The sequence below is a fragment of the Corvus brachyrhynchos genome, unplaced genomic scaffold, assembly GCF_000691975.1.
Source record: "Corvus brachyrhynchos isolate BGI_N302 unplaced genomic scaffold, ASM69197v1 scaffold22, whole genome shotgun sequence".
In the NCBI taxonomy this organism is placed as follows: Eukaryota; Metazoa; Chordata; class Aves; order Passeriformes; family Corvidae; genus Corvus; species Corvus brachyrhynchos.
The window spans coordinates 7,469,061-7,483,649 of record NW_008238355.1 but is presented as its reverse complement, the minus strand read 5'-3'; the positions used below and the strand labels follow the sequence as shown (position 1 = coordinate 7,483,649).

The window sequence follows — 14,589 nt, the reverse complement described above, 5'->3', positions numbered from 1 at the left end:
ATAACATGCAGTTAGGAGTGAAGCCTATGGAAAGAGATCAGCATGTTTTGTGTAGCATGGGGAAAAATCATAGCAAAAATATTTTCATATACAAGGTACAATATAATGTGCGTAGAAGGAAAGAGGTAATAAATTCAAAGCGCAAGGGGCATCAATAGGTCACCACTCATTTGATAATGTACTCCTCCAAAATATAAAAATACTTTCTCAGAAAACACAGTAACATCTCACAAAAACAGCTTTTCGTGAAAATGGAGAGTGAAAACCTCTCAGGAAATAATTTTGAAGAGGAAAACAGGGAGGTGAAGGGGTTAGGAGAGGATCTACACTGGTGTGGGAGCGCTTTAGATGCAAAATTAGAAAGCAAACAGCAGTGCAGCTGGTAGCACGTATCTTCTATGTAACTTGTCATTATATGCAGTGACACAGAAAAGTTAAGCTTTTGCTTCTAATCATTCAATAATCTCCAAAAAATTGAACTACAATCAAGCAGCATATTTTTCAATGAGTTATTTATGTACCATATATTTATTTAGCAGCAATCCTAGACAGAAAGGCATACATTCTTTATCTCCCCTTTCATTATAAGTCCTTCAGAACATCAGCCATGCTGAACTTCTGTATTGTCAAGAACTATATACTCTTTAATTAAAGCCAGAAAACCTTACAGATAATTCAAATATCAAACATAATTAATAGACTAGCAAAACACAGTGCTTTCAGTGCAACTTTTCTTCAGACTCTCAAACATTAGAGAAATCTGTAAATGAATTAAAAAATGCTTCCATATCTTTTTAAAATCAGAATATTAATTACACATTTATTCAGATACACTCTTTTTCAAAATGTAACAATATTTAACTAATACTAACTATCTGGTGATCCTTTTACAACAATCAACTTTTGATACTCACTTCAGTAAGAAAAAACAGGATGATGGTATGCAAAATAACCAGTGCAATGGATGATAAAAGACTTCTGAAAAATCTTGAGGAAGATGTTCATCAGAATTATCCAGAAATGTCCTGAAAGAATCCAAATACTTCTGAATTACATGGGAGACTGAAAATTCCCTTGGATCACTACTACTTAGTACTGATGTATGAATAGAAGACAGAAAATAGCTCATGATAAATACTACTAATATACATATGCAAACACATAATTGCAAATCTATTAATGTACTGTAAAAAATATAGTTCTATATTTTATTTAATTTCACTCTTTGAAACTCAGTATCTAATAACTGTTATCCAAGTTTTCTTTGTATTTTTACTCATATATAACACATTTTCAAATTACGTTTGAAGATGCATTCAAAACGCAAATTTCTCTTCATTCATTTCTACAGCTCTTTTCTTCCTGCATAACAAATGTATCATATTTTAGATACTTTTATAATAATGATATATAAAGTATCTTTTGAAATTATACTGACTGACATGCAAGTACATATAGACTTTGGATTAAGTTGGACAAAAATTTGAACCAGAAGCTTTGGACCTTCAATGGCTTGAGAGAAATGGAATACTGCTTGTTTTCAAATATAAGGAACTAGAGAAGAACTAGATTCCTGTCCCTTTTGCAATACTTCACTTACTCAAATGATGTGAGAGGCACAATATACGGATACGAAAAATGAAACATTTTATCAATTAATTATATTATAGGATTACAAATATGTGTAAGAACAGGACTCTATCATTTAATATTTGCCTTTAATTGTTGTTCAGTAATAAATTATAAGTATTTGTAAAATTTTCTAGCAGCCACTAGGATTGAATAATGTGGGATAGCAATGGATGCCCCTTGGCCTCTTCCCTTTTTATTCTCATTTACAATGCATACAATTCCAGCAGAGAGGAATTCCAGTCTGTTACGTCCATCTTCCTTCAACTACAAACAATTATCACTTCACAAGTACCTTACTTTTCACCTTACTTGGCTGTGAATTTCTTATCTTTCATCTAAAGTAATTCAGAACTGTTGTTACACGTCTTTTAGGTCACTGCCCAGATGAAAGAAGAGAGAAAATTATACTTTTTCAACAAGAAAGGTAGCTGTATAGTTTCTGAACTTCTCCAAAAGACAGGCTGTTTTATTTGGAAATCAGTCTCACTAATAAAGAAAAAAAGAGCAAAAAGAATTTACTACAGATACCTAAATGATCCTAAGTAAACAAAATCTGAGCAGAAGGATTAGCACAGTGAATTTGTGCTCTTTGTGAATTCATGAAGACCTGAAGATTAAAAATAAAGCTGAGATCCTAGTATAGCTAAAGGAAGAGCTTTAACTCAAAAGGAATTATTTTAAGGACAGTAATTTCAGTATTATGAAACTAAAAAAGAAATATTGTCTCTCATTCACTGAAATATTTTTTTCTGGATATAGCAAAGCATAGAGCAAACATCCTACAAGAAAGTGTGATAAATACATTTGGTTAGCAATCTAAAATTTAAAAAAAAGACCACATCTTGTCTATTGGTTGTGTAGGAACTGTTTGAGAGAATCCTGGACTAAAGCAGCGTGTTAAGTATGTCTTCTTAGCTGTATCCTAAGGAGAAGCACTGGGCAGATTTTTGGATTCTGACTTATTTGCTTATAATGAAATCTCTACAGAAATTTTTAAAGTGAGACAGAGATAATCTGAGGCTCTGTTTAAACACTAGAATAACTTCAAATACTACTAAAAAACCAAGTGTCTAATGATAATACAGTAATTCTCATGACAGCATTTCTTAATGTCCACTGCTGGCTATGTAACTCTTGCCAGGAAAACCCAACTCTGCGCCAGACTGTTGAACTCAACTACTCTTCTGATAGATGTGTAATAATAGCTAGCAGGACATTTATTTTAGCTTCAAGTTACGCTAAAGCAGCTGCCTATTATCTCAAAGCAGCAGATAGCAGATTTAATACCAAAGCAAGATTTCAAGTTAGAGTGGTTTTATTCTTCAGTAGAGTATGACAAGGTGAGAATTGATTCTGTAAGCCTGAGTGCAGGTGTGAAGAAATGAGATGCCAACAAGATGCATCCTAATGGTATTTCCTTGTAGTCTTCCTACAATTCTCTCTGCGTAAGGAGAGAGATTACTAAAACATTTGATTACATTACTAAAAAGCAACTTCATGAGTTATAACTCATATATTAAAGAGAAACGTTTTCAGTCTTTAATATTGAATGACATTAAATTTACAACAATAGAGAGTAATTTTGCCAATCTCTAAATACTTCTCTCAACATTTAAATAATTTACCTGACTTCTTGTTGAGAAAGTAAGACATAACGATTCATAGTATGAAATCACAAAAAGGTGCATCCACCTTATTCTTTATGTTCTTCCTTTACAGACTATTATCGCCTACTTAGTACAAAAGACTAAAGAATATCAGAAAAAGCACAAGAATAGATCTGCTCCAAACTGAGCAACCCTCAACCTGATGCAGAAGACAGTCTCTGCTTTGAGGCCCGGATAATTTACTACTCTGAGTGAAGTGTGGCATTGGATTCTCCCGTGTATTCATAGGCAGCACGGAAACTGTGTGATCCATTACACAAAACCCCAGCTACTAGACCTGAGTAACTGACAACAATCTCATCACTGAATAAGACAGTGATGACTGGAAATTCAGAAGTATGAAGCTCCTCTTATTTCAGAGGTTTGAGTAAGCAGCAAGAAAATAGTAACACTTAGTAGATTTGGGGAGCACATTCTAGAGACTCATTGTTCAACAGGTCCTCGACAACGTGGACAAAAGCAGACAGAGAACAGATGTTTAGGACATTTTCAGGGGACACTAAACTGGGGTAAGTGGACACAGTAGTTAACACAACAGCTGAGTGCCTACTCATGGATGACTGGATCAAAGGAATTCACAAAGTTGACTGAGGTAAAGAGCAACTGTTTACTTCAGCAAGAGAATTACAATAACCTAGGCTGGGGCTAATTAGACCTTACTTGTCTGAGTGCCACCCTACCCAACCACAGACCTGAGGCTTATGGGAAGCAAGGTGTTGAAGACAAGGCAATAGTATATTTTCAGTAGAAAAAATGTGAACTGCACACTGGGCTGCATTAGGAGGGGCACAGCAACTAAAACAAAAGACAGTGATTTACCTCATCTGCTTGGGAACAGTTTAAGCCTTACCGAAAATATTTTGTCCAGCTCTTGGGCCTACAGTTCAAGGAGAATGTGCAGAAACTGGAAAAGACTTAATTGAATCATCTATAAGAAATGTTTGAAGGCCCTAGACTCCTTCACTCTGGTGAAGTGGTGGCTTGAAAGTGTCAGTTCATCTAATGGCAGCCTACAACGACCCAAAGAGTAATAACAAAGACAACACTGACTTAACTTTTCTCAGCAGGGGCTGATGTGATACAGCAAGTTATAGCCAGCAGCTTTGAAGGCTCACACTAGATATTAGGCAATACTTTGCACTAAGGTATGGCAGCTGTGGAGCAGGCTTCAAAAAAGTTGTGTCAGTCAAACACAGTCATGTTCGACTGCTCTTGGTGATGGTTCTGCTTTGAGGAGGAGGCTAGATTAGACAACCTCCAGTAGTCCTTTCCAAGCAGCATTTACATTATGCTAAAGATACTTCGGGAAGGCCACAGAAGGGTGCAGAAAAATGAAGCACAGAAAAGCAAGTATTAAAACCAGATGACCCAAGATTCACAGGTGAATTTTGGACCAGATCTAAGAAAACTTGTCACACAGAAAAGAAATTCTAGATCAGAAAATTAGGAATGAGAGAACATATACCAGAATCACTATTTGAAGTTAAAGATACTATTAATTTTTCAGCATCATTACTGTTTTGTTCAATTTCCACAAAATAATTAAGAAATTTGAATAATTTTAGTTCCCTTAAGCAGCAGTGAATAGTCTCCCTAGTAAGCTAAAAATGAGCCAGTCGTATTATTACACAACTCCTGGAAAACAATGTTCTGTCATTGCTACATTTATGATTACACAGAACTTTCCTGAGAAGTCTAGAGATTAATTGACATTTAGTCGCTTAAGGGAAAACTTCCAGTACCAAAAGAGAGCATGATTGATTTAAAACAAAAACCTTTTTTTCACAGGTAATTTTACCAAAGGTTTGAAAGAGTCAGACAGAATTTGTGATTATACAATATAATTGCACAGAGAATTGATGAAAGATTCCTTTAAAAGCAGGATAGCTTTAAGATTTGTTATTGATAGATTCTTAATGTGATGAACTATGCACACCCCAGTAAACAATGGACCTAGGTAGAACACATAAAATTCATTATATCAAATTGTTTCCAATTGGATATAGTAATTTAAGAAGCTGATTGGCTAAACCACTTTTTTCTTTGTACTCTGGACACTGGGTTAGGTTACCTGACAAATATTGGCTGCAATTAAACATACAATATAAAAAAATTGTTTTGATAAAGGGACCTCACAGATTGTGAAAACACAAGTTCTGAATACAAGTTCATTTTAAAAAATCCTATTTTACTTACTCTAAAACATACATCATCTATATATAAATGGTCTTCATTGTTAATATTATTTTTGTAACTATAGAATAAAATATGACACTTTTTTGTATTTTTTTTAAACAAAGCTGCCGTATTTTGATGGTGATTTGCACAGGACTTTGTAGTAAATTAAATGAGCTGCTACATTCTGCACATGTCAAGTTTTTGATCACCAGACAAGCAAATTCAGGTAATGAAATTCATATCCCTAACTATGAAGGCTATGTGACCAAGTTGTTTACCTGCAGCATTTTACATAAAATAAAAAACAAGTTTTTCATTGATACTTTGTTCTGAAACTCCGTGAGCTCTCCAGTAAGCACAAAATTTTCTGTCATGGTATGTATAGATAAATATGTAAACAATATTGATCAGTGGAAGAGACTAGAATCACTAAAAGGAACAAATTATACTGCATATTTATTTTGGTCCATCATTCTAAGGGCTTTCATAAAAGAAAGGTGAAATGTCAAAACTGACAGCAGAAGCAGTTACAGCTACTGCAATGTCCTTTCCTGCCTCCATTACTACTGCCACAGCAGGACCACCTAATCTGTTCCTGAGTCACCTTCTAAATTGCTATCTATTCATAAGCCTGTGTTCTATAAGATCAAACATCCAGTTACAATTCACTTTTGCATATTCTTTAGAGCCCACAAATATTAAAATGAGACCACATATGACAAAAAAATTTTAGTTAAAGAAGCTTATATGCAGGAGGTCGCCACCCTAGTACTACCTAGAATAATGAAGTAAAAGCCAGCTGAATAGGATGTGGCTTCATTAGCTTGGGGTTTTGTTGCTCCTCTTTTTTGAATTTGTGATCTCACTTTGTATTGTCTCTTACACCAAATTTACAGCAGAATTTTAGTAACAAAAGACTCAGACCCAATTTCAGTGCAAGTTAAATGTCCTTTTCCTTACAGTTGTGACTTGAGAAGACATGATTTTATAAATACAGGCATTCTATATTCTTACTCTTTTAACTATATTTGTTGAAGTATGCCAGTCACGTAACCAGATGATCATTTCAGTAAATTACCTTTACATTCCAGTACTTCTAGAAATATTATGAGATGACAATGGAACATTCTGATTTAGCCAGAAGCTTAAAGTAGATAATCTGAGCTAGTAAGATGATTTTTTTCCAATTGATGAATTACTAAGTTCTTGAAAACCCTGCCAAAGTCTTTGGTAGCACAGTACTAAATGTTTTTAGATAAGTAAGACTGTATTTCAAAATAAATCTGTCCTAACTGAAAAATAAATTGCAAATTTGGGACAGTAATTATTAATTAAATTCTACTGGTTTTGTCACAGAGGAAATCAATCCAGACATTCACTGTGGTCTATGTTATTAACAGACAAAAAAATATACAGCACAGGAGTTTGATCCAAAGCTAATAAAATCCCAGCGGATATAACTGGGCTTTAGGTAAGATCACAAAAATAAGTCCAGGATCAAATTGAGAAATAGTCAAAAACCATTAAAACGTGCAAATACTATGCACTGCATCTGATTTCAACACAAAAATTCATCTTGTAGATCAATCCATGTAAGTTCAAGAAGCAATTTTATCTCAAATTGAATGTTTATTTTATACTCACTCATACAAATTCTTCAGTGGTGAAGTCAAAATAGCCAGCACAGAGATCAGACTATTGCAGTGGCTATGGATTTTACAGATCTTGAGATCTCTGTCTTTGTGTGGATTCAGAAACTTTTGCACAGAACTACAAATTGACCAGAGCATGTCTTCAGTGGACATCAAAATTGCTGCAATATCAATTCTGTAGACAAAAAAAGCCCCAAGAATAACATTACTTAGGACATCTGAATAGTTGTAAATTTCAATTAAACAGACATTTCCTCTGACAAGATAAACCACCAAAATCATAGCATGGACTTTAAATTTCCTCTTCAGTGATACAGGAAGTCTGCATCCACTACTCTGTAAAAAATCAACTATTCCACAGACAAGTTGTTACTGAAACCAGTAAAAAGAAGACTTAAAAGATTTGGAAATGTCACTAGGCAAGAACAATTTACTTTCTAAATTACAAGTAAATAAATTTAAATTTTGTTTTCTTATAATTAAAATCTACATACTATTTTCAAATCCTGATGGGGCAAAAAATAGGAACAAAGGAACTTAATCTTCAATTTGCAAAACTAACTCCGTACAACATATTATAATGTGGAACATTTCTGAGTCAGTCGTCTGCTGCCTGTTGATACTGGCTAGCAAGGCATCATGCATCATTGGCCTGAACAACAGCAAGAACCCAAACTACAATGACATAATCTCACAAGACTACGCTGACATACAATACATAGGAAACGTGAATAACACAAAAAATATGGGATGTATGAGGTTGGGCCTTAAAAAACTACTTAAGCACCTAAAAGCCATGGATGCACATGTGATCATATGCAATTTCAAGGATCAAGTTATTTTTTAAAAATTTAGGCAAACACACATAAACAGACATTTGTCCATATTACACATCAGTTCTCTATCATTTCATTGGGAGAAAAGATACCTTCACTAACTATAACATTATTAAAAAATATGTAAAGCCTCTGTGATAAAAATATATTGAATTATATTGAGTAATTTTTTTTCACTTATTCATGACTGGATAGTTCAATTTACTTAGTGAAAAATTCAAGAATCACCTTATTGAATATACAACTTTTCTACAAAATGATAATGTAAAAAGTTCTTTCTTGTTCAGTAATTTGAAGTAAATTCATATAGAATTGACTAATACAACATTTAAGTAATACTGTACTTTTCATATTTCAGGGCATTTTTTTCCCCCAAAAAAATTCCACTAAAGTTTTCAGAAAACCTCTCTGTACCAAAAGATATAGAAGAACCTGATCACAGTAAGTTAGTGCAGGAATAGAGCACACAACAGGCATATAGAATAAAACTTTGGGGTTTTTCTACCCATTTCAACAATGTGATCTTGTGCAAGTTACTTGAGCTTCCACGACAATACTTTCCATAATAAAACTTGAGATGACAGCATGTAACTCTTAGCTCACACAGAACATGTATCTGCTTAGTGTCTCTAACCCTCTAAAAATTACAAACTCTTTAACTCTTCTCAGTGGTGCTGTGCAATAGACAAAATGCAATGGTCAGAAACTGGTGCCCAGGAAGTTCCACACAAATATGAGGAAGAGCTTCCTTACTGCGTGGGTGACCAAGTACTGGAACAGAGTGCCCAGAGAGGTTGTGGATTCTCCCTCACTGGAGGCATCTAAAAGCTGTCTGGACTCAGTCTTGTGCTGTGTACTCTGGGACAACCCTACTTGAGCAGGGAGGTTGGACCAGATGACCCATTGTGGTCCCTTCCAATCTCACCCATTCTGTAATTCTGTGTGATCCTGTTGTGACAAATACACCTATTTATTCAGTAAAACAAGATACTGGATAGAAAGGATAAAGGTAGGGTAAACTTCTATTTGAAGACACCTACTTCAGTATTTCTCAAAAAGACCCTCCTCTTTGGCAAAACATAAGAATTGCTACAAGAAGAACTTCAATTTCTTATTTCCTAAAATGACAGAAAAAGGAGTAGCATCTTTCTCCTCTCTCTTTCTACACCACTGGCATTATTCTGATAAATGTTTTGATGTGGCCTTGTAGCTCTTCCACTTGAAAAGCCCTATAAAAACCAAACTCTACTGGAATACATTAAGTTTTCTTAATGAATCAACAGCTTGATTTCAAATCCTGATGGTGCCAATTTTGTCCACATCTTTGGATGCATCCCCAATCCTCAATGCACTTCCATTGTGAGGCTTTCAAACCAATCAAGCAGTTTATGGAACAATTTCACAGAGAATTGAAAGAGGCCTTCGATTCTGCCCAGTATGCAATATAACTACTAAATATACTTAAATATACAAAATATATTTTATTAAAATGAACATCAAAATGCATAGATTTGGTCTATCCCCTCTGCATTGTTCATTAACATTTAAATTTGAATCAAAGCAGTGAATAACAGAAAACTAGCATTTACTTATTTTTCCATTAAAATGGTGCAGGAAATAGACAACCATTACCTGATTTGTAGTGTTCTTTTGTAACTGGGACACACCTGACAATATCTGGAGGATAGAATATCCAAAGATCGCTCTAGTACCTCTGTAAGAATCTCTTGGGCTGTCTTTGGAGGCAGAATAGTCCATAGATCATGATGAAGAGCACAGCAGAAGTAATGCCACATCTGGACAGAGAATGAGCATCTTTCCCCCTATCAAAACCACCACACATTAAATAACAAAAACACACCTTCTAAATTGTCAATTTAACTCCTGAAAGGAAATAGCTAAAGAGATTCAGGAATATCATGACCGACAAAGGGTCCTTGAAAAGATGTGAGACATCTATATTTGCAAGCAAATGTTGCATTTCAGTCACAAAACTACAGTTCTGCCACAAAATCAAACCACAGCGTTTGAAAACTTATATCTTCAATTAACCTATTTTCAAAACTCATAGTGTTGTAAGTTTAGTTTAAAAACATAGGCAGTATTCTGTACCCACCAGAATAGTCAGACAAACTTAACATAGCAGCTCCTTTGTCTGCAAAAAAAATAATTATTTAAATTACTTAAGCATATGTATTTACCCAGATTCATAAATGCTACACATAACCATGATTATAAAACCTTGGTTATATATAAAAAATATGCAAGAAAAGAAGTAAAAAGAACAATTGAACTCTTACACCCATAATAAGAGATGCCCAGAATTTTTTACTAAGCTATTTTTGCCTCTTGTAATTTTAATGTTTTGAAACCAAACATTTTCTGGGAAGGAATCAGCACTGGCATCAATATTGTCTAAATAGATCTACCCCATTAAGACACAGAAAAAAATACAAAGGAGTCAAAATCACAGCAGTTAATCCATAATATTTCTATAAAGTACACAGGAAAACTCACATTTAAATATTTCAACTAATACCTATTCAGAATAGCATTATCATGAAGCTTTTTGAGAACAGAGACTTCAATCTTCAGTTCCAACATCCCAAAAGAACTGAGAAATATTTTAAGAATTTGTTGATATTTTAGCATTATCTGAAGCATAAAATAACCCCACAATTTTTAAAATGCTTTTAGAGTTTTATAGGCATTATTTAACAATAAAAATAAAAGTAATAATAATCTGGCTTCTTTTTAAATACATTAGCATAAACATTAGCAATTATTGGAAGTTGTCACTATTTTTTTGTTCTCTCACACAATATTTGAAGTGCATTTTATATTAAAAAGTGGCAAATTATGACAAAGAACAAAATAAACAAGCTTGTGACCACTGCTCTTGTCATTGAATTTATGACTGAGGTATAGTCATTGCTGGTATTTCATTTAGAAAAAAAAGAAGAAAAACAAATAATTAGAGCATCCAATTTTACAGGTTTCACTAATGCAGAAGATAAAATTGTAATAGGACTGACTTTCAAAAGAAAATCATATGACTATTCTTTGTGCATATAACCATAAGCATCATATTTCAATAGGCAAACAAAGAAAAATTATCCCTCTGGTATTTTGTTACCAAGCACTTGATACGTGTTTCCATACTGTCAAAATGGGATTGTATTACATTGGCCAAAAAATTTATATAATAAAATAATGCACTTATTAAAATATTTTCCTGTTTTTCTTATATGAAATAAAATTACAATATTATTGCATGATACATGGAAATATAATAAGAATCTGAAAGTTGAATTCATAACACAACTCATAGCTTCATAATTTTGAATAACTTGAATGTTACTGTGTTTCTAGATGCCTGGGGTTTTAGATGATTACTCTTAGGGTACCTTCAAGTAAAAGCTATCCATAAGTAAGACCCTAACCCTACCTTACATTTTACTGAGATTTCCCTTTCTTTGCAAAAGCATTTCAACTGTTACAAAATAAAACTACCAGATAAAAAATAATTAGTATGAATGCCTAATGGAAGCCAATTTATTTTGGCCCTATCTTTATTTAAAAAATAAATCTAAAAATTTTCAAAACCCCTGCAGATTTAACAACCAAAAATACAATTCTAAATTGACTTCTTTACATAGGTTGTTTATTCTTTTACATTACTGAAAGTCAACAACTTTTACTTTTTAACTTTGGTTATAGTTATAAACACAACTTGTTTCACTTTCTCTGATTTGGTTTATTTAAGTAATAGCTCTTTTCCCCCTTTTTAGTATTGTACCTCCACTGCAGAAGCAACAATATCACTGAAGATTTAAATGAGATTCACTCCCCTTTTCTGACCTGTGTTTCTATTTGTTGCCATTTCCAGACAACTCCACTGATAAGTATCTGCTGTTTCTGCAGGCTTCATATAATAAAAACAGATGTGAGCTTTTATTTAGCTTATATACCAGGAAACAAGCAGCTGTGTTTTATTACATAAGCCACTCAGTATTATCTTTGAACAAACAATTCTTTATTCTTTGACTGTTAGAAAACATAAGTTCCCACAGCTACAGCAGATGTCTGCTACACTAAGAGCTTCATTCAAAAACATAATCTGGAGAGCTGGCCCAGTGGCACACGCCTCCTGCTGAGCTCATATGTTGGAAGAAGCCACCTCTCACTGCTGGAAGTTTCAGTAGGGAGTCGTCTTTGTAACAAGCAATAGATCTTAAACCAATCTCTTCAATTTAGGATGCCTGTAAGAGGTCAATTGACATAACATCTGCTCAGCTGCACAGCTCCTGAAGGCACTCAGAATAGATCATGGTCCACCCTTGGGCTCAGTAAGAAGACATGACCCAGTAAGAAGACAAGAGTGATGATGTAAAATTACATACTTTTTACCTCAAATCCTGCAAACATAGAGAGTTGAGACACCAGTTTTCCTCATTCCTTCCTGCACACATCAGTTCTGTTCAGTAATGACAGAACTGTTTAGCTACTCCATATTTTTTGTCAGACAACTAATTCTCCATGGTGAAGTTACTGGGTCACCAATAAACAGGACACAGCACCATAGGGACTACAGACAAGGAAGATCATATCATGATTCATCAGTTGCCAAAACCCACTGCATTTCTTACCTAATCATCTGGGGTTCCATTCATACAAAACTGAAATGTTTATTTACTTGTCTTTGAGGGATGGACATTTTGATAGATTACTACTCCATGGTCTGCATGCCCTATCCAGCAGAGATTTTGTCACTGACTCAGAAGCTTCTTATACTACATCTGTAGATTACATGTATCAGACAGAATTTTCTCTCATGCAAGAATTCTAGAAAATGCTTAACAGAACACACTAATTGTCTCACACAGAAAATGATACAAGGAAGGACAAGACTTTGTCTCCAAGAGATCTCAGTTATTTTTGATAAAAAACCCATATAATACTTCACCCTGAAATTAAGTGAAAATAATTTCAACAGTGTATATTAACCTATGTTTGTATTTAATTATGATGAAGGAAAAAAAAATCCAATAAATGAACATAATTCCGCCAGCTTTTATTTTTTCATAGAATCATTAGGATTATAGCTATAGATTAGACCTGTGACTTCAAAATGCAGGTGAAATGGCACTGGTTATTTCAAAAATATATTGTTGAACACTTAAGGTAACTATAGTGACCATCTTTCTTTGTTACACCCTTTATGCACAAAAAGTAATAAGGGGAAGCAATTGATAATAAAATATCAAAGAATCAGATAAAAAATTTCCCAGAAAAAAAATTTCATACGTTATACTTTCTAAAAGAAGTGTTAAGTTCTTAGAGATTAATGATTGTGTCTCTTTAGTGAGTTCTATATAAATGTCTTGACACACAATAAATAGTTTATGAAGTAAATGACACAAACACTTCACGGTAACAACCTATCTCATCTTTAAATGACTAGGTTTTCCTACATAATTTCTAGAGAGACACTTGCCTGCAATAAGAGATATTTCAAAAGAGTAAATTCCAATAATACTTATGTAAAAACAATGCTGATCTCATGCTTCTGATTTCAGAGGGCTGGCAACCACTAAAACACGTTTTATAAAAGGGAGGCATAGTAAACTTAACCTCACACCTCATAAAAAGCTTTGCAGTCATCCCAGTAGTGGCTCTCAGCATCCTGTAAAATGCTTGTAGCACAAACTCTGACGCAGTAGTTTGTTACTTGAAACTGGAGAATGTCGATGAATTCCTGATATTGTTGGACAGGCACTAGGAACAGGGGTCTGTTCGGAGAGAATGATTAAAGAGACAATGATTGAAAGGCTGTGCACTAGGAGGTAACAATCTCTAGCACTGCAAATAGTTTTGATTAGTAGGTATCAATCATTCATTTCCTCTTGGTCCTGTAGTCTGAACCTAGCATTCAGTTTTGCAACTTTTTGTTTCAAAACTTTTAAAAATATGTCTGCTTGTCTATAAATTCTCATTTAACCAATCACTGAGAAATAAATGACTTCATCTTATTTTCTGAGACAAGTAAATTTGTCATTCACCTACTTGGAGTTTCAGTGTTGCAGCATACTTGCATCATCAATTATTACATCAGCACTGAGTGTGATAAAGAAAACATAAGCACAGAGTACAGAGATTGCTTTTGGTAGAGATGTACTAAAACTCTTTGATAATACACCTAAGTAGAATTATTGAGCAGTATTTTGGCTCAGACTTCCCACTCACAAAGATACACCTCATGCGGGAGACAGTAAAACATCGGAGGGAAAGTAGCTCAACTGTGCATATAACCACTTAGAAATCATACATTCCTTAGAAATTGTGCTGGTTCATGGTCCCACCCCAAAAGCACCGTTTCTACTTCCAAATTGCACATGGCTAGAAACATGTGGACCAGTAAAGAGACTCCTAGTACCTTAAGTCAAAATCTCCTAAGAGCAAGTGCAGTTATACTGCCTGCCAGATCAAACACTGTCTTTGACTTTACACTCCTATTTCATATCTTTTCTAATTTTTATTCTGCATGTAATAATAAACTAAATTCTAAAACTACCATGTATGTATTTCTTTACATGTCTGAATACAGATGGCGTAAGGAAAAAA

The 14,589-nt window shown here is 34.1% G+C and overlaps 1 protein-coding gene across 5 annotated transcripts in view; it reads right to left on the bottom strand.

Moving 5' to 3' along the window:
- The window catches only part of KIAA0825 (KIAA0825 ortholog), a 211,402-nt gene that overhangs the window by 147,211 nt on the left and 49,602 nt on the right, over positions 1–14,589 (bottom strand). For all 5 annotated transcript variants that reach the window (XM_017735436.1, XM_017735435.1, XM_008634580.2 and 2 more), the window contains 4 exons: positions 13,607–13,757; positions 9,598–9,788; positions 7,122–7,304; positions 915–1,025 (listed from right to left, as the gene is read on the bottom strand). In XM_017735436.1, the coding sequence (XP_017590925.1) occupies positions 915–1,025; positions 7,122–7,304; positions 9,598–9,788; positions 13,607–13,757 (636 nt within the window). The remainder of the gene's footprint in view (positions 1–914; positions 1,026–7,121; positions 7,305–9,597; positions 9,789–13,606; positions 13,758–14,589) is intronic.